The following is a 21,220-nucleotide window of genomic DNA, read 5'->3' on the forward strand; positions in this document are numbered from 1 at the left end:
CAATCAAGCCACGCCCCCTCCATCAGATTCTTTCGGCCCAGTTGGAAGCCACGCCCCCGATCAAGCCACGCCCCCTCAATTAGAATGTCCCGGGCTCCGTTGGAGGGCACGCCCCCTCAATCAAGCCACGCCCCCTCCATCAGAGTCTTTCGGCCCAGTTGGAAGCCACGCCCCCTATCAAGCCACGCCCCCTCAATTAGAATGTCTCGGGCCCCGTTGGAGGGCACGCCCCCTAAATCAAGCCACGCCCCCTCCATCAGAGAATTTAGGCCCACTTGGAAGCCACGCCCCCTATCAAGCCACGCCCCCTCAACTAGAATGTCTCAGGCCCCGTTGGAGGGCACGCCCCCTCAATCAAGCCACGCCCCCTCAATAGGAGTCATTAGGCCCCAGTTGGAAGCCAGCCCGCGGTGGCACAGTGGGTTAAACCCCTGTGCCAGCAGGACTGAAGACCGACAGGTCGGAGGTTCAAATCCGGGGAGAGACGGAGGAGCTCCCTCTATCAGCTCCAGCTCCTCATGCGGGGACATGAGAGACCCCTCCCACAAAGATGTTAAAACATCCGGGCGACCCCTGGGCAACGTCCTTGCAGACGGCCAATTCTCTCACACCAGAAGTGACTTGCAGTTTCTCAAGTCGCTCCTGACACAACAAAAAAAATATATATAGCTACGCCCCTCAATCAAGCCACACCCCCACAATTAAAATATTTAGGCCCCAGTTGGAGAACATGCCCCCTCCGTAAAGCCACGCCCCCTCAGTAGGAGTCTTTAGGCCCCTACTCGGTTATCCTACTCGGACAAGGAGGAATTCCCTAAGTAAGTAAGTTTAGTCCACGCCCCCGCATGCCAATTATTTCTCTCTCTTCCACGATTGGCCCTTTCGCCTTACTTTCTGACTCCTGATTGGAGGAGAAAGGACTCTGCTCCGCCTCCTGATTCGGCCTTCTAGCTTCCCCTCCTGAAGCCACGCCTCCTGTACAGAAGCAAGAATTCCGGGAGGCGGGGAGTGGGCGGGGCTTAGGCGGTGAAGAGCGATGGCGGCTCGAGCAGGAACGCGGTCCGGAGCGGAAGGTTCCGGGGAGGAAAGTTCCGCGGTGGCTGAGCGAGGCGCGGTGGCCTCCTTCCAGTTGACGCCCGCCGCCAGGAAGGCGCCCGCCTTGGAGCTGGTGGCCCTCGCGGAGGAAGTGGAGAAGGTGAGGGACGAGAGCATCATCTCCCGTGACTCCCAACTAGATTTAGCCTAACTGCCCTTATGACGCAGATGGAGCTGCCTGTTGGGTTGCTGTGAGTCTTCCGGGCTGCCTGGACATGTTCCAGTAGCATTCTCTCTTGACGTTTCGCCTACATCTGTGGCAGGCACCCTCAGAGGTGGTTTAGGGAATGAAGCAAGTGGAGTGTATCCATACCTGTGGGAGAAAGAACTCTTGTCTCTTTGAGGCAAGTCTGAATGTTGCAGGAAGCAGTCAGGCCTTGAAGCTGCAAGGCCATTCAGTGCCAATCAAGGTAGCCAATTGTGAACAGACAAGAGCTCTCTCTCCAACCTTGATATATATATATGTGTGTGTGTTATAATATTATGTAGTATAATATATTATATTACAATTACATTATATTACAATTAATTATATTATATTACAATTACATTAATATTAATTAATTTTAATTATATTATATTATAATTAATATTATATTATAATTAATTATATTATATTACAATTAATTATATTATATTACAATTACATTATTATTAATTAATTTTAATTATATTATATTAATTATATTATACTTAATATTATATTATAATTAATTATATTACAATTAAATTAATATTAATTAATTATAATTATATTATCTTAATTAATTATATTATAATTAATATTATATAATTATTATTATATTATATTATAATTAATTATATTATAGTACAATTACATTAATGTATTATATTACAATTACATTACTTTATTATTGATTTATTTACGCCATATATATGCCGCCCGTCTCACCCCAAAGGGGACTCAGAGCAGCTTACAAGTTATAGGTAAATACAATATATTATATTATTAGCACAGCACAATATTAGTAACATACATTCCCATATTGTACTATACCAGTATACTGTAATATTATTAGTAATATTACATGTAATATGAAATATATAATTATTATATTGTATTATTACTACTATTATATTGTATTACATTATAATATTATTATCAATATTATATGTGTATACAATATATCATATTAGCACAATATTAGTAACATACATTCCCATATTGTACTATACCAGTATACTGTAATATTATTAGTAATATTACATGTAATATGAAATATATAATTATTATATTGTACTATTACTACTACTATTGTATTGTATTACATTATTATAATATTATTATCAATATTATATGTGTATACAATATATCATATTAGCACAATATTAGTAACATACATTCCCATATTGTACTATACCAGTATACTGTAATATTATTAGTAATATTACATACAATATGAAATATATAATTATTATATTGTATTATTACTACTATTATATTGTATTACATTATAATATTATTATCAATATTATATGTGTATACAATATGTCATATTAGCACAGCACAAACTAAGTTATAATATTATTATATTATTAGCACAGTACAAACTAAGTTATTATATTATTATAACAGTATAGAACTACAACTCCCAGAATCCCAGTTCATCGAGTCCACTTGCCTCGTTTCAACAGGCCTCACAATCTCTGTGGATTCCTGCCATAGATGTGGGTGAAACATCAGGATCTCTCCTGGAACATGGCCAGACAGCCCAGAAAACTCACAACAACCCACGGTACTTCTGCTTTGACACCTGGGTTTGCGTGGAGATGTGTTCATGGGATTCCAAAGGAAGAATCCCGACCACTTTTTCTCATTCAGCTCTGTACTTTGCCCTTCTCTATCTTACAGTTTGACACTTTTGCTGATTCTGTAGCTTCTTCAAGCCTTATCTAATAGCAAGTTGTGTAACTGCTTCTGAATATGTAATTGTTGTGTAACTCAATAATTATTTTCTGACTTGTTCTGAAAGTTATGACATTATGTAATACTGCCGGCAAGCTGAAGCCTTTTCATTCGGGCAGGCTTTACTTACTTTTTGTGGGTGCTAGAAACAATATCATACGAAAGGTGACTGGCACAACCTGGGGATCACAACCAGACACAATGAAGACATCTGTTGTGCTACTCTGCTGCTGAGTATGCATGCCCAGGCATTTAAAGAAGGCTTTTAAAATCAAGTCAGGAGGTGCTGTGGCTTTTAGTTTTGGATATGTTTTTATGGATTTTAGCAATTAAAAACACTGTACAACAAACCTTTGACTGAAGCTGGATCCACACTGCCATGTAAAGCAGTTTGAAACTGCATTATATTATGCTCAGTGTAGACCATCGTTTCTCAACCTGGGGGTGGTCACGAGGGGGTGTCAGAGGAATTGCCAAAGACAATCCAGAAACACAATATTTTCTGTTGTTCATGGGGGTTCTGTGTGGGAAGTTTGGCCCTATTCTATCATTGGAGGCATATGTTCTTTGATTTTAGGTGAACTATAAATCCCAGCAGCTACAACTCCCATGGTCTGTTTTCCCCAAACTCCACCAGTGTACACATTTGGGCATATTGAGTATTCATGCCAAGTTTGGTCCAGATGCATCATTGTTTGAGTCCACAGCGCTCTCTTGATGTAGGTGAACTACAACTCCCAAACTCAAGGTCAATGCCCACCAAACCCTTCCAGTATTTTCTGTTGGTCATGGCAGTTCTTGTGCCAAGTTTGGTTCAATTCCATTGTTGGTGGAGTTCAGAATGCTCTCTGATTGTAGGTGAACTATAAATCCCAGCAACTACATCTCCCAAGTGAAAAAATCAACCCCCCCCCCCCCAATCCCCAGTATTCAAATTTGCATATCGGATATTTACATGATGTTTCAGAACAGTAGCAAAATTACAGTTAAGGAGTTACAGCATTAGGAAGGTTGAGAACCACTGGTATGTAGACCCATATAATGCAATTCAGTGGAGTTATATGAGCCTACGCTGCCCATATAATACATAAGTGCCATGGCTCAATACTATAGAATCGTGTTAGTTCACAGTGCCAAATAGTGCTGACTACAATTCCCAGAATCCCATAGCATTGAGTCGGGACCATAGAATTGGGGTCAAACTGCATGCATTCTCCAGTGTGGATTCATCTGTGGAAGTTAAGCTATTGCTTAGTGTTTGGGTGCGTCTGTACAGTGATTTCTTTTCTTTTGTTCTTTCTCCCTTTTAAGGCTGACGATTTTGTCCGTGCGAATGCCTGCAACCGCTTGACCGTCATCGCCGAACAGATCCGGTACTTGCAAGAACAAGCTAGGAAGGTATAAGTGGGCTGGGATATGGCTCTAGGATCTAATAATAATAACAATATTAGCAATAGTAATAATAACAATAATAATAATTGTGGCGCAGCTGGCTGAGTGTCAGCTGCATTAAGATCACTCTGACCAAAAGGTCATGAGTTCGAAGCCAGCCCAGGTTGGAGTGGGTTTCCAACCAATTGTGTAGCCTGTTGTCGACCTTTGCTGCAAATAAAATAAAATAATTAATAATAATAATAATAATAATGAAATTTTGTTGTTGTCACTGAAATTAGGGTGTTAGACTTACAGCCAATGAGGTCTTACAATTGAAGAAATGTGGTGGTGGTATATTTCTGTTCTGCTTTTATCTCCAGGAGAGACATAAAGATCTACGCTTTAGAATTAATGGCTGTAACTATATACTGTACTAGCTGTGCCCTGCCACGCGTTGCTGTGGCCTATAGTAAAACTTATCAAAGTTGAGGTAGATATCTGGACTATTATGAAAGAGAGGTCCCTACCTATTCCTTCCCCCTTTTCCTCCCCCTTTCTCTCCTTTCTTCCTTCTCTACCTCTTTCTTTCTTTCACTACTTGGTTTCATCCTTCTCTCTTTCCTTCATTCCCTCCCCCTTTCTTCCTTTGCCTTTCTTCCCTCCCTGTTTGCTTCCTTCTTTCACTTTTTATTTCCTTTTATTTCACCACCATCATAACAATAACAATAATGCAATGCATTGCCTCTGGGACCTGAGACCACTCCCATTCCTACAGGGTCTAATAGGAATAATAGCGTGTGTGTGCGGTGGTGGGAGGAGTGATGGAGCGTGGGGTTGTGTATATGTGTGCGGCGGCGGTGGGAGTGATGGAGCGTGGGGTTGCGTGTGTGTGTGCGGCGGTGGGGGGAGTGGGGTTGTGTGTGTATGTGCGGCGGCGGGGGAAGTGATGGAGCGTGGGGTTGCGTGTGTGTGTGCGGCGGGGGGAGTGATGGAGCGTGGGGTTGCGTGTGTGTGTGCGGCGGCGGGGGCAGTGATGGAGCACGGGGTTGCGTGTGTGTGTGCGGCGGCGGGGGGAGTGAGGGAGCGTGGGGTTGCGTGTGTGCGGCGGCGGGGGGAGTGATGGAGCGTGGGGTTGCGTGTGTGTGTGCGGCGGCGGGGGAGTGATGGAGCGTGGGGTTGCGTGTGTGTGTGGCGGTGGGGGAGTGATGGAGCGTGGGGTTGTGTGTGTGCGTGCGGCAGGGGGTGTGTGTGTGCGGGAAGCGGCGCGGCGGGGCTTGGAGTGGGCATGGCTTCCGCAGAGGGAACGTTGGCCGGAAGGCTGTGTGCGCACCCAGGAAACTTGCGGCTGGGCGCCAATGCGCATGCTCAGTTGTTTTGACGTATTGTGAGTGTGTTGTTGTGTTGTTTTTCATTTTGAGTAGATATGTTTGTACCTTGTTGGTTGTGTTATGGGCATGGGAATTTTGGTTAAGTTTCGTTGGGTTTTTTTTTTAGTTTTGTTGTTTTGCTGTTTTGTGAGTGTGTTGTGTTGTTTTTCATTTTGAGTAGATATGTTTGTACCTTGTGGGTTGTGTTATGGGCATGGGAATTTTGGTTAAGTTTCGTTGGGGTGTTTTTGAGTTTTGTTTCCTCGTTGGATGCCCCTAACAAATTTATATATATAGATATACTTGAGTCTATGCCGACCCGATTATAAGCCGAGGCACCTAATTTTACCATAAAAACTGGGAAAGCTTATTGACTCGAGTATAAGCCGGGGGTGGAAAATACAGCAGCTATTGGTAAATTTCAAGAATAAAAATAAAAATAAACACCAATAAAATTACATTAGTTGAAGTATTAGTAGGTTAAGTGTTTTTGAATATTTACATAAATCAGTAATTTAAGATAAATCTGTCCAACTCTGATTAAACAATTATTTTAACCTTTTTCAATGTAAATGTGCTTACGTATCCTTACAATAATAATAAATAGGGTAAAATAATCAATATAATAATATCAATAATGTTAAGGTAAAATAATAAATGTAATAATAAATAGAGTAAAATAATGTATGTAGTAAATAAAGGAATACATGTAATAACAATAGAGAAAAACAATAAATGTAATAATAAAAACAGTAAAACAATAAATGTAATAATAACAATAGAGTAAAATAATAAATGCAATCACAATAATAGAGAAATAATACATTTATTAGTATTAATAATACATAGAATAAAATAATACATGTCATAATAATAACAATAATAATAAAATAATAAATGCAACAAGAACAAAAACAACAATAATCACCATAATTTATTTTAACTACAGTATACATTTTGGAGAAATGCTGTGTGTATCTGAATGAGAAAAAGTGGGAAAGACTGACTTGGGAAAGGGGTGGGAAAGAAAGAATGGGGTGTTTGAAAAAGTGGGGAAATGAGGTGGAAATGGGGTAGCTTGAAAAGTAGGACATATTGGGGTGGGAAAGGGGGCAACTGGGGAAGGAGGAAAGATTGACGTGGAAAAGGGGGGGGGGTCTGGAAACTGGGAAAGAACTGGCTTAGGAGCCTCGCCTGGGGGCCTCTGTGCCGCCTCCACCGCTTGTCCTCCTCCATGGCCAGATGCTTCGGAGCCTTATCTCCCGGCTCCGCGGCACGACCCGAATATAAACCAAGGGAAGACTTTTCAGCCCCCCAAAAAGGTCCTGTTAAATAGTGTTTGGCGTAATTTTAATTTAGCGTTTATAGCAGGTATGGGCAAATCCAAGCCCGGGGGCTGGATATGGTCCCTTGGACTCTTTCCTCAGGCCCCCCTATCTCTCTCTCTATCCTATCCTTCCTCTTTCTCCTTCCACCCTTTCATTCTTCCTTCCCCTCTTTCCTTCCTCCTTCTCTCTCTTTCTCCTTCCCTTCCACCCTATCACTACATTCCTCTTTCCTTCCTCCTTCCCTCCCTCTTCCTCCTTCCCTTGCACCTTTTTGTCCTTCCTCTCTTTTCTTCCTCCTTCCCTTCCACCTTTTCGTCCTTCCTTCCTTTCTTTTCTTCCTCCTTCCTTCCCTCTTTCTCCTTCTCAACCCTTCCTTCCTCTCTTTCCTTCCTCCTTCCCTCCCTCTTTCTCTTTCCCTTTCACACTTTTGTCCTTCCTTCCTCTCTTTCCTTCCTCCTTTCTCCTTCACTTACACCCTTTAGTCCTTCCTTCCTCTCTCTCCTTCCTCAATCCATCTTTCCCCTCCCTTTCCACCCTTTTATTCTTCCTTTCTCTTTTTGCTTCCTCTTTCCTTCACTCTTTCTCCTTCCCTTTCACTATTTTGTCCTTCCTTCCTCCTTCCCTCCCTCTTTCTTCTTCCCTACCACCATTTCACTCTTCTTTCCTTCCTCTCTTTCCTTCCTCCTTCCCTCCCTCTTTCTCTTTCCCTTTCACACTTTTGTCCTTCTTTCCTCTCTTTCCTTCCTCTTTCTCCTTCCCTTCCACCCTTTCAATCTTTGTTCCTTCCTCTCTTTCCTTCCTCCTTCCTTCCCTCTCTCTCCTTCCCTTCCACCGTTTTGTCCTTCCTCCCTCTCTTTTCTTCCTTTCACACTTTTGTCCTTCCTTCTTCTTTTTCCTTCCTCCTTCTTTCTCTATTTCAGCTTCCTTTATACCCTTTTGTCCTTCCTTCCTCTCTTTCCTTCCTCTTTTCTCCTTCACTTCCACCCTTTAGCCCTCCTTCCTCTCTTTCCTTCCTCAATCCCTCTTTCCCCTCCCTTTCCACCCTTTTATTCTTCCTTTCTCCTTTTCCTTCCTCTTTCCTTCACTCTTTCTCCTTCCCTTTCACCCTTTTGTCCTTCCCTCCTCCTTCCCTCCCTTTTTCTCCTTCCCTACCAACATTTCACTCTTCTTTCCTTCCTCACTTTCCTTCCTCCTTCCTTCCCTCTTTCTCCTTCCTTTCCACCCTTTCACCCTCCCTCCCTTCCTTCCTTGCTCTTTCCTTCCTCCTTCCCTCCCTTTTCCTCCTTCCCTTACACCTTTTTGTCCTTCCTTCCTCCCTTTCCTTATTCCTTCCACTCTTTCGTCCTCTCTTTCCTTCCTCCTTCCTTCCCTCTTTCTCCTTCTTTTCCACCCTTTTGTCCTTTCTTCCTTCCCCACTTTCCTTCCTCCATCGGCCCTTCTTTCTCCGTCCCTTTCACCCTTCCTTCCTTCCTTCCTCTTTCATTTCTCCTTCCCTCTCTCTTTCTCCTTCCTTTCCACCCTTTCATCCTTCCTCCCTTCTTTCTCCATCCCTTTCACCCTTCCTTCCCTTCCAATGCCATGGAATCATGCGAGTTGTTGTTTGGGGAGGCACCAACAGTCTTGGGCAGATAAGGCAGAAGGCTTTGTGAAATGACAGATCCCAGGATTCCATAGCACTGAGCCATGAAAGTGGTATCAAATTATGTTAATTGTGCAATCTTGATGTCCCTCTGGCTCTTTTTAGGTCCTGGAAGCCGCCAGCCGTGACGCCGACTTGCACCACGTCTCCTGCAACTTTGTGAAGAGGCCGGGCAGTGTCTACTTCCTCTACAAACGGGGCAACGGCCAGCGCTACTTCTCCATGCTTTCACCAAAGGTTGGGAACGATTGCCTCTCTTCAGTTTGTAGAACCATAGCCTCTTTAAGAGTTGGAAGGGACTCCTAAAGGCCGTCCAGCCCAACCCGTTTCTGCTTGGCAGGATGACACAATCTGAGCCCCCCTGACAGTTGGCCACTTAGCTGGCACTTCAAGATCGCCAGAGAATGAATAATAGAGGGATTTGCACAATTCCTTTGGAGAATATATATATATATATATATATATATATATATATATATATATATATATATCCTGCATCTTCTTTTGAAGGTAAATAATAATAATAATATTAATAATAGTATATCTACCTGCCTCTCCTTTTGTATCAAAGCAGGTAAATAATATTCACACTTGCCTCAAGCAGACAAGAGTTCTTTCTCCCACCCTGGAAATTATTCCACAGATACATAAACCCCATTTTCCTAGTTTCCAACAGACCTCACAACCTCTGAGAACGCAGGCAAAATGTCAGGAGAGAATGCTTCTGGAACATGGCCAGACAGCCTGGAAAACTCAACCCAATTATATTTATTACTTGCCAATTATATTTATTATGCAGCAGTTTAATAATAATAATAATAATAATAATAATAATAATAAATGTATAATTTGCCTCTACTTTCAGATTGTGGCAGGTAAATAAAAATATCTTTTTCTATATCTATGTATATAATAAAAGTCAGTGTTTGTATGCGGCGGACGGAAGTGCGGCGGACGTAGGGTGGTGTATGTGCCTGCTTTCTGATTGGCTGCCACTGTGGTACTATTTGCATATGGTCTCTGATTGGCCAGCCTGAAAGTTCTAAGATTCTGAGGTGACAAGAGAGCAGAGAAAAAGGCCTTAGGCTGTGTCAGAAAATTACCAATACAGACCACACTTGGCACACAGGGCCCCCATGACCCACTCTACATCCTACTGCAGTTTGGTGGAGGATGGACCATGGATGATGGGACTTCCAGTACCTTCACTCACATTCTGAGACCATTGACTGATCAAGACCAAACTTGGCACATAGACCTCTCATGACCCACTTTACGCCCTGGTGTGGTTTGGAAAAAATCGGAGATGGATGGTGGGACTTGCACTAATTTCACTCACTTCCTGAGACCAATATTCCAGGTGTGGTCTAACCAAAGCGGAATAGGGGGGTAGCATCACTTCCCTAGATCTAGACACTATGCTCCTATTGATGCAGGCCAAAATCCCATTGGCTTTTTTTGCCGCCACATCACATTCCTGGCTCATGTTTAACTTGTTGTCCACGAGGACTCCAAGATCTTTTTCACACGTACTGCTCTCGAGCCAGGCCTCATTGTCCCCCATTCTGTATCTTTGCATTTCGTTTTTCCTGCCAAAGTGGAGTATCTTGCATTTGTCCCCGTTGAACTTCATTTTGTTAGTTTTGGCCCATCTCTCTAATCTGTTAAAATTGTTTTGAATCCTGCTTCTGTCCTCTGGAGTATTGGCTATCCCTCCGAAATTGGTGTTGTCTGCAAACTTGATGATCCTGCCTTCTAACCCTTCATCTAAGTCAGTAGTTCTCAACCTGGGGTCCCCAGATGTTTTTGTCCTTCAACTCTCAGAAATCCTAACAGCTGGTAAACCGGCTAGGATTTCTGGGAGTTGTAGGCCAAAAACATCTGGGGGGCCCAGGTTGAGAACCACTGATCTCAGTCATTAATAAAGATGTTGAACAGGACCAGGACCAGGACGGAACCCTCCTGATGGCACTCCACTCGCCACTTCTTTCCAGGATGAAGAGTAGGAAGCCTTGGTGAATATCACCCTCTGGGTTCGTTCATTTAACTAATTACAGATCTACCTCACCGTAGTTTTGCCTAGCCCACATTGGACTAGTTTCCTTGCCAGAAGGTCATGCGGGACCTTGTCGAAGGCCTTACTGAAATCCAGATGCGCTCCATCCACGGCATTCCCTGCATCTACCCAGCTTGTAACTCTCTCGAAAAAAGGGATCAGATTAGTCTCGCATATTAACTCGCATATGTCAAGGTCTATTTTCCCTCAAGAGCACCCCTGGCAAAATCAACTCTACTGCGAGTGCTTACTTTGCGTAATGGGTGAGCCGCCCCTGCCGACAGTCTTAAGTGATGTCCTCCCGTTTTCCTCCAGCATTTCCCCTTCAATTAAAGGAGCGCTCCCCAACTCTCTCTCCATTTGCAATAAGTGTAAAAGGCAAGACGAGGAGGAGGGAGAACCAAAAAGAGGAAGCATCCTCCCTCCTTCCTTCTCTGATTTCCACGCTCTTCTTCCACATCTGGGCACTTCCTGCTGGGCCGATTGAGCCCCGAGGCATTGTCTTGCCTTAACCCTTTGAGTCCTTCTTGTTAGGATTCTAGGTGTGTAGCGAAGCCCCTGGTGTTGCAGTGGGTTAAACCGCTGAGCTGCTGAAGTTGCTGATCGAAAGGTTGCAAGTTCGAATCTGGGGAGCAGCATGAGCTCCCACTATCAGCCCCAGCTTCTGCCAACCTAGCAGTTCGAAAACATGCAAATGTAAATACAACAATAGGTACCGCTCCAGCAAGAAGGTAACAGTGCCCCATGCAGTCATGCCAGTGGTCACATGACCTAGGAGGTATCTATGGACATCGCCAGCTCTTCGGCTTAGAAATGGAAATGAGCACCAACCCCCAATTAGAAAATGACCTTTATTACCCAAAAATAAAAATCATCTAGTGTTATTATTCCCTTTCAGGTCTGACCGAAGTGGGACTAGGACTTCTCTTGATTCTAAACACTAGATTCCTATGGATGCAGCCTAGGATCACATTGGCTTTTTTAGCTGCTGCATCACACTGTTGGCTTACCTCGCGTTCAGCTTGTGGTCTCCTAAGGATCCTTTCATATTTGACGGGTGCTTCTCTTCTTCCAGGAATGGGGGGCCAGCTGCCCTAGCGAGTTCCTTGGGGCCTTCAAACTGCAGCCGGACATGTCCTGGACCCCCTCGGAGGACATCGAGGTGCGGGACGCCGAGCTCAACGTCCTGGAAAAGCTGCTGAAACAGCCGGCTGACAACTTCCGCGGCCTTACGATGTGAAGGGTGTTATTTTGCTCATTCTAGTCGGGAGCAGAACAGCCTTTTCTGGTTTTAAAGGTTGCTGAGTCGCAGGGGACCCCCAAGGGCCATCCAGTCCAACCCCCTCCTCTTTACAAGGAGGAAGACACCATCAAAACCCTCCTGACAGATGGCCATCCAGCCTCCAGAGAAGGAATTGTAGAATGCTAGAGCTGGAAAAGAACCACAAGGGCCATCCATTCCAAACCTATTCTGTCGCAATCAAAATCCTCCTGACAGATGGCCATCCAGCCTCTGCTTCGAAACCTCCAGAGGATTTTGATGCAATATAGTCCGCTTTTCGGCTGTAATCCTATACCCATTGAGGACTTTCCCTTGTTTTGGGGGATTTTGTTCTTAGTAAATTGGCACTGAATTGTGTTTCTTGCTAATGCATGTCTATCTTCTTGTTAGACTGTAGGTTTTATACAGCAATATTAAATGATCACTCACAAGCCGGTTTTGCTTGGAAATGAATATATTGCTTGTTTCTCTGCAGCAAAGAAAGACACTATTGACTTTTTCCCACCACCACTTCCTTTTATACACCTTTCCTGCCCATCTCCCCCTCTTCTCAGTTTCCTTATTAGAGCGTGTTGCTTCACAAGTTCCAATACAAGGTTTCCAGCGCCTTCTGCTGGCTTCAAAATGTCACAGAGAGAAAACTGAGGCAGCCAGAATGATTCAGTCGGGATGTTACGGAGGGAATTTGTGATGTCTTCATGCTGTCAGAAATTGACTCCTGACACTTCTATACACATAATAAAAGTGAAAATATGTATGTGTGTGTGGTTGGGGTGTCCACTTACACTGCTCAGGAGACACAAAGGCCCTCCCTCCAATGACATTGCAGGTTATAGTGTGCAAGAGCCCTGCCAGTGTCCTCCACAAACATCATTCTGCCCACCACCCAAGTAAAGGCTTTCATGTGGGGACAATTTCATGGTAGATAATATGTTTTTCCTCCAACACAGACATCCCAGTGTTTCCGACTCTCTTCATCGGTGTGGAATTTGTGTGACCCCTCCCACTGCCTCTCCCTTAATCCTTTCCTTTTCCACACAACAAACAGGAATTGATCAGCAACTGAACATACTAGAGAGGTTTAGGGAGAATTCACCATGATTTGTAGAATTTGTAGATACTGGGATGTATAGTCCACCTGCAATCTAAGAACTGCACTCAGAGCTCCACCAACGATGGACCTGGAACTAACTTGCCACACAAGTTAGCCCATGACCAACAAAACCTACTAGAGGTCTTTGGAGGAATTTACAGTAGTTGTCATTCACATACATCCAGTGCACTGTGAAACCAAACGATGGATCTGGACCGAAATTTGAATACTGGTGGGCTTTGAGGGGAATTGGCCTGGACATTTTGGAGTTGTAAAAAGGTAAAGGTAGTCCCCTGACATTAAGTCCAGTCATGTCTGATTCTGGGGCGTGGTGCTCATCTCCATTTCTAAGCCGAAGAGCCAGCGTTGTCCGTAGACACCTCCAAGGTCATGTGGCCGGCATGACTTTGGAGTTGTAGGTACTGGAATTTATAGTTCACTCTGGTGGGTCAGAAAAGGCCAAATTTTTGAATATCGTCATTTGGAAGGTGTTTTTTTTTAAGACAATGTGAGCATTTTGCTCCCCCGGCAGGCCAGAAAACACCAAATTTTTAAAATTGACAAGTTTAGAAGATATTGAGGTGCTCAACGTTGGAAGATGTTGTTTTTTTGAGCATTTGCCTCACCCGGCGGGTCAGAAAAGGTGAAATTTTGAATATCGTCAAGTTTGGAAGATGTCGAGTTTTTTCGAATATTTGAGTATTTTCCTCACTCGGCAGGTCAGAAAAGGCCAAATTTATGAAGATCGTCAAGATTGGAAGACATCGGGCATCACCTCCCATGGATGCTCACGGGAAATAGTGCCACGCATACGCAGGACTTCACGAGCCAACATCCACCACATAAGGCCAACTGAGTGAGCTCCCTTGTTGTTGCATGGAATAGCAATATCCACATAACGCAAAGGAGAATCCGTATTGCACAAGGCAATGGTGGGGATGTTCACATAGGAAGCCTCAGTCAGTGGCAGATGATCAGCTCTTGGATCAGTCACTACCAAAAGGCGGGGTTCACGGAAGGCTGCCTGAATCTGATTGGTGAAGGATCCTGAAGGATCCATACAACCATTCCCAGCAGAGGACTGGAGTGCACAGCCTGCCACTGAAGACTGGTCTGCTGCTCCCACTGCTCAGGCAACTGAGTGGGTCGGGACTACCACAGAGTGGTCCTAATGTTACCAGCAGGGATTCCAGAAGGCAGTGAGAAATGAAAATAAAAGATCTTTCTTATTGAAAAGAAAAAAAAAAGATTGGAAGACATCTACTTTTATTGATCTGGTGTTGCGAATCTTTGCTTGGTGCATTGCTGCGGTGCTGCAAATCTCTGCGGATGCATGGCGACTTTTATTAAAAATTTGAGCATTTCCCTAACCTTGCGGGTGTAAAAAGGCCAGATTTTGGAAGTTTCTAGACTTTGGAAGATGTCGAGTTTTTCTGACCCGGCGGGTCAGAAAAGGCCATGTTTTTAAAAATTGTCAAGTTTGGAAGATGTGGGGGTTTTTTTTGAAAATTTGAGCGTTTTCCTCACCCGGCGGGTCTAAAAAGGCCAAATTTTCGAAAATTGTCAAGATTGGAAGACATTGACCTTTATTGATCTGGTGCTGCAAATATCTGCTGATGCATGGTGACTTTTATTGAAAATTTGAGCATTTTCCTAACCTGGCAGGTCAGAAAAGGCCAAATTTTGGGAGTTTGTCCAGTTTGGAAGATGTTGAGTGTTTTCGAAAATTTGAACGTTTTCCTCACCCAACAAGTGAGAAAAGGCCAAACTTCCTGTTGGAAGATGTCAACTTTTATTGAAAATTTGAGCATTTTCCTAACTTAGTGCGTAAGAAAAGGCCAAATTTTGGAAGTTTCTCAACTTTGGAAGATGTCAACATCTTCCAAACTTGAGAAACTTCATAAATTTGGCCTTTTCTGACCCACTGGGTGAGGAAAACACTCAAATTTTCAATAAAAGTCACCAAGCATCAGCAGAGATTTGCAGCCTCGCAAATGTCGATGTCTTCCAATCTTGACAAACTTTGTAAATTTGGCGTTTTGTGACACTGCCAGGTAAGAAAAAGCGTCAAATTTTCAATACATGGTGACATCTTCCAAACTTGACAAACTTCATCAATATGGCCTTTCCCAATGTGATTGGTTAGGGAAACAAATTATCAATAAAAGATGGGGTCTTCCATTCATGACAAACTTCATAAATTTGGCATTTTCCTAACCTGCTCAAATTATGAATAAAAGTATAAATTCAGCCGTTTCTGATCAGCTTGTAATGGAAAACACTCGAACTTTCAATAACAGTTGAACTCCTCCAAACTTGTCAAACTAAATGCATTTGGCCTTTTCTGATCAGCATGCATTGCAAACAAGGTATCAATAACAGTTGAACTCCCCCAAACTTATAGAACTTTATGCATTTTGCGGTTTCTTATCAGCTTCCATTGGAAAACACTCAAACTTTCAAAAACAGTTGAACAACTCCAAACTTGACAAACGACATGCATTTGGCCATTTCCACTCAGCTTGCATTGGAAAAGATTCGAACTTTCAAAACGAGTTGAAGTCCTCCAAACTTGAAAAACTTCCCTCATTTGGCCGTTTCTGTTAAGCTTGGATTGCAAATACTCAAGGTATCAATAACAATTGAACTCCAAACTTGACGAACTTTTAAAAAAGAATTGAACAACTCCAAACTACAAACTACATGCATTTTGCCGTTTCTGATCAGCATGGATTGCAAACACACAAGGTATCAATAACAGTTCAACTCCAATCTTGTCAGACTACATGCATTTGGCCGTTTCTGCTCAGCTTGCATTGGAAAACACTCGATCTTTCAAAACAGTTGAAGGCCTCCAAACTTCTCAAACTACAGGCATTCGGCCTTTTCCGATCAGCTTGCATTGCAAACAGTCAAAGTATCAATACCGGTTGAACTCTTCCAAACTTGTGAAAGCACCTGCATTTTTCCATTTGTGATAATCAGGCATTAGAAAACACTCAGTGATTCAAATCCAGTTGATCTCCTGCAGTCTTGAAACACGGCATGTATTTGGCGGTTTCTGATCAGCTTCCTAAACAACTTCTAAAAGTCACCAAATGGGCACAGTGGCTCCGCCATCGGTAAGGAAAGGAAAGAAGGGAAGGAAGTGGGAGAGGGAAGGAAGGACGGAAATGAGGGGAAGGGGTGTAAATAGCAAGGAAGGAAGGAAGAAAAGTGGGAAGGGGAAGGGAAGGTGTACGAAGGAAGGATGGAAGGAAGGAAGGAAGGAATCAGAAGTTGAGAAGGTATATGAAACAAGAAAGGAAGAAAAGAAGAAAGGGAGAGAAGGAGGATGGGAAAAAGGGAGAAAGGAAGGAAGAAGAAAGGAAGGGAAGGTGTATGAAGGAAGTAAGGACGGAGAAATTGAGAAGATATATGACAGAATAAAGGAAGGAAAGAAAGAAGAAAGGGAAAGAAGGATGGGAAAGTGGAGAAAGGAAGGAAGAAAAGGGAGGGAGGGAGGGAAGGTGTATGAAGGAAGGAAGGAAGGAAGGAAGGAAGGAGAAGTTGAGAAGGTATATGAAAGAAGAAAGGTAGGAAAGAAAGAATACAGAGAGAGAAGGAGGATCGGAAAGAAGGGAGAAAGGGCGGGAGGAAAGGAAAGAAAGATAGAAAAGAAGAAGAAGGGGAAGGGAAGGTGTCAAAAGGAAGGAAGGGGAATTTGGGAAGGGGGAGAGGGAAAAAAGGGAAGGAAGAAGAGAAAGGGAGGGAAGAAAAGGAAGAGTGGAAGTCAAGAGTGAAGGAAGGAAGGAAAGAGAGAGAGGGAAGAAAGGAGAGAAAGAGGAAGGAAAACAAAAACGGAGGAGAGAAGGAAAGAGGAAAAGGAAGGAGGAGAGAAGGAAAGAAAAAAGGGAAGAAAGACAGAGCAAAGGAAGAAGAGAAAGAAGGAGAGAAAGAGGGAGGGAAGGAAAGAAATAAAGAGAAGGATGGGAGCAAAAAGCTAAGGAAGAAAGTAAACAGGTAGAGAAGGAAGAAAGGAAGAAGGAAAAAAAGGAAATGAAGGAAGGACTGAAAGAAGGAGAGAAAGAGGGAGAGAAGGTTGGCCACAGCAACACGTGGCGGGTAAAGCTAATCTATCTGTAAAAATGCACTGTGCATAATGAGTACCTTAAAAGCAAAAGAACCACACCAAATTTGGCAACGAAACGTCTCGCGACGCAAGGAGTGACCGTCACTCAAAGAAGAAAGAAAATTATGGTTTTGTCATTTGAGAGTTGTAGTTTCTGATTCACCTACCATCCGTCAACGATGGAATTGAACCAAACTCGGCACACAGAACTCTCGTGACCCACCGCAGAAAATACTGGAAGCGTTTGGTGGGCGTTGACCTTGAGCTTGGGAGTTGTAGTTCGCCTACGTCCAGAGAGCACCGTGGACTGAAACGATGACGGATCCGGACCGAACTTGGCACGAACGCTCGATACGACGCCCAAATGTGAACGCGGGTGGAGTTTGGGGGAAACAGACCTCGGCATTTGCGAGTTGTCGTTACTGGGATTTATAGTTCACCTGCGACCGGCACCCTTGACGCCACCGACGACAGAATTGGGGCAAACTTCCCACACACGCGCAGAACCCCCCACGACCGACCTCCAGCCCTCCTCCCCTCACCAGGGCAAGAAGACGTAATCGAAGCCCTCCCGACCGAGAGCCCCCCAGCCGTAGATAGAGATAGAGGTAGGATTCCCCTAGAGAAGGACAATTCTATGTCGCACGCTCCCGATGAGGCAAACCAGACAATCTCCACACCGGCACTGACAAAGAAACAGCAAGAAACACCGTTTACCCACAGGCATAAAGAAACGGCATCTATTAGAAACCCACACTTTCTCTTGACTTTATATTGCAGATCACCGGACTGGGCGGCTAGTTTTATAGACTGCTAGCTCGGGGACCGGGCGCCGCCCGGGTTACTAGAGAAAGTGGGCAATGGCGGTTCTGCGTGCCGAGTTTGGTCATTCTTGGTCGTTGGATGAGGGTCACGTTGCTTTCAGGAAGTGAGTGAAGGTACCGCAAGTCCCATCGTCCAAAAACCATCCTCCTTCAAACTGCGGCGGGGTGTAGAGTGGGTCGTGGGGGCTCTGTGTGCTAAGTTTGGTCTCGATCAGTCATTGGATGAGGGCGGCGGTGGTTTCAGTAAGCGAGTCGAGGTGGCGGGGGTCTCGGTGGTCTCAGGAAGCGAGCGCAGGTACTGCAAGTCCCATCATCCATCTCCACATTTTTCCAAACAACACCGGGACGTAACGTGGGTCCACGAGAGGTCTACGTGCCGAGTTTGGTCTCGATCCGTCATCGGATGAGGTTTGCGGAGGTCTCGGAATGTGAGCGAAGGTACTGGAAGTTCCATCACCCGTGGTCCACCCTTCTCCAACACTGCAGCAGGATGTAGAGTGGGTCATGGGGGTCTCTGTGTGCCAACTTTGGTCTCGATCGGTCATTAGATGAGTTTTGCAGCCAGCAGTCTTGGGGAGTGGCGGTACTTGAAGTCCCATCATCCATGGTCTGTCCTCCTCCAAACCGCACCAGGATGTTGAGTGGGTCGTTGAAGCTCCGTGTGCCAAGCGTAGTCTCGATCAGTCATTGGCGAGGGCCTCGGTGGTCTCAGGAAGCGAGCGAAGTGAATGCAAGTCCCATCATCCATTGTCAAACTCTTCCAAACCGCACCAGGATGTAGAGTGGGTCATGCTGGGTCTCTGTGTAAATTGTGGTCCCGACCCTTCGTTGCTGGCAGTTGTAATGGTCTTAGGAAGGGAGTGCGGGTATTGCGAGTCCCATCGTCCACGGTGCATCCTCCTCCAAGCCGCACCGGGATGTAGAGTGGGTCACGGAGACTCAAGTGTGCCAAGTTTGGTCTTTGTCGGTAATCGGATGAGGGTTGCAAAGGTACCGCAAGTCCCATAATCCACGGCCCACCCTCGGCCAAACCACACCAGGACGTAAAGGGGGTCGTGAGAGGTCTACGTGCCAAGTTTGGTCCCGATCAGTCATTGGATGAGGTTAACAGCGGTCTCAGAATGTGAGTGGTGGTGGTACTGCAAGTCCGGTCATCCACGGTCCACCCTCCTCCAAAGGGCAGCAGGATATAGAGTGGGCCATGGGGGCTCTGTGTGCCAAATTTGGTCTTTATCAGTCATTGGCTGAGGGTGGCAGTGGTTTCAGTAAGTTAGTGAAGGTACTGCAAGTCCCATCATCCAAAGTCCACCCTCCTCCAAACTGAAACAGGATGTAGATAGGGTCATGGGGGCTCTGTGTGCCAAGTTTGGTCTTGATCAGTCATTGGATGGGGTTCGCAGAGGTCTCAGAATGTGAGTGAAGGTACTGAAAGTCCCATCGTCCATGATCAACCCTCCTCCAAAACTACAGCAATATGTAGAGTGGGTCATGGGGGCTCTGTGTGCCAATTTTGGTCTTGATCGGTCATCAGATGTGGATTGCAGCGTTCCTGGGGAGTGGAGCTACTTGAAGTCCCATCATCCATGGTCTGTCCTCCTCGAAAGTGCACCAGGATGTAGAATGGGTCATGGGGGCTCTGCGCCAATTTGGCCTTGATGAGGGTCGCAGTGGTTTCAGTAAGTGAGTAAAGATACTGCAAGTCCCATCATCCATGGTCCATCCCCCTTAGGACTGCGTCAGGATGCAGAGTGGGCCATGAGTACTCGGTGTGCCAAGTTTGGGCCTGGTCTGTGATTCGTAGGGGCTACAATGTTCTGTGGGAAGTGAATCGGGTGAAGGTACTGCAAATCCCATCATTAGCGGCCCCGAATCGCACTGGAAGTCCCATCATCCATCGTCCCTCCTCCTCCAAACAGCATCAGGGTGTCGAGTGGGTCGCGGGGGCTCTGTGTGCCAAGTTCTTGATCGGACATCAGATGAGGGTTGCGGCAGTCTTGGGAAGGGAGTGGAGGTACTTGAAGTCCCATCATCCATGGTCTGTCCTCCTCGAAAGTGCACCGGGATGTAGAGCGGGTCATGGGGACAACGCGTGCCGAGTTTGGACTCGATCGGTCATTGGCGAGGGCCTCGGTGGTCTCAGGAATTGAGCGAAGTGACTCCAGGTCCCATCATCCATTGACAAATTCTTCCAAACCGCACCAGGATGTAGAGTGGGTCATGCCGGCTCTCTGTGTAAATTGCGGTCCCGATCCATCATTGCTGGCAGTCGTAAAGTACACCAGGACTCTGTGTGCCAAGTTTGGTCTCGATCGGTCATTGGCGAGGGTCTCGGTGGTGTCAGGAAGCGAGCGAAGTGACTGCAAGTCCCATTATCCATTCTCGAATTCTTCCAAACCGCACCAGGATGTAGAGTGGGTTATGCCGGCTCTCTGTGTAAATTGTGGTCCTGATCCATCGCCGTTGGCAGTTATAATGGTTTTAGGAAGGGAGCGCAGGTATCGCAAGTCCCATCGTCCACGGTGCATCCTCCTCCAAGCCGAAACCAGGACGTAGAGTGGGTCACGGAGACTCGGTGTGCCAAGTTTGGTCTTTATCGGTAATCGGATGAGGGTTGCGGTGGTCTCAAGAATTGAGCAGAGGTACTGCAAGTCCCATAATCCACGGTCCATCCCCCGCCAAACCACACCGGGCGTAAAGTGGGTCACGAGAGGCCTATGTGCCAAGTTTGGTCCTGATCAGTCATTGGAAGAGCGGTCTCAGAACGTGAGCGATGGTACTGCAAGTCCCATCATCCATGGTTGCAGTAGGATGTCGAGTCGCTCTTGCAGGCTCTGTGTGCCAAGTGTAGTCTGTATTGGTAATTGTCCGACTCGGCCCCCTCTGGCCTTTTCCTTTCCTCTCTTAGTCATCTCGGAATCTTGGAATCGAGGCTGGCCAATCGGAGACCATATGCAAATTTCCTTCTCGCGTCCCCGTTTCTGCCGTGAACTAGCTTTTTTCTCCACCAGGGGCTCCTATTGAAGCTGGCCGACCAGAGACCGTATGCAAATAGCACCGCTGCGGCAGCCAATCCGAATGTTGGAACTTTCAGGCTGGCCAATCATAAACGTACAAACTTTCACCT

The 21,220-nt window shown here is 45.3% G+C and overlaps 1 protein-coding gene across 1 annotated transcript; it reads left to right on the forward strand.

Annotated features, from left to right (window-relative positions):
• The first annotated feature begins 997 nt into the window (after window positions 1-997).
• Window positions 998-12,499, forward strand: C13H1orf50 (chromosome 13 C1orf50 homolog). Its single transcript, XM_060758749.2, has 4 exons — window positions 998-1,195; window positions 4,334-4,420; window positions 8,836-8,967; window positions 11,862-12,499. Exons 1-4 carry the CDS (start codon window positions 1,037-1,039, stop codon window positions 12,024-12,026), a joined length of 543 nt encoding a protein of 180 aa, XP_060614732.2. The 5' UTR covers window positions 998-1,036; the 3' UTR covers window positions 12,027-12,499.
• Window positions 12,500-21,220: the final 8,721 nt, after the last annotated feature.

The sequence above is a fragment of the Anolis sagrei genome, chromosome 13 (genome assembly GCF_037176765.1).
Source record: "Anolis sagrei isolate rAnoSag1 chromosome 13, rAnoSag1.mat, whole genome shotgun sequence".
NCBI lineage: Eukaryota > Metazoa > Chordata > Lepidosauria > Squamata > Dactyloidae > Anolis > Anolis sagrei.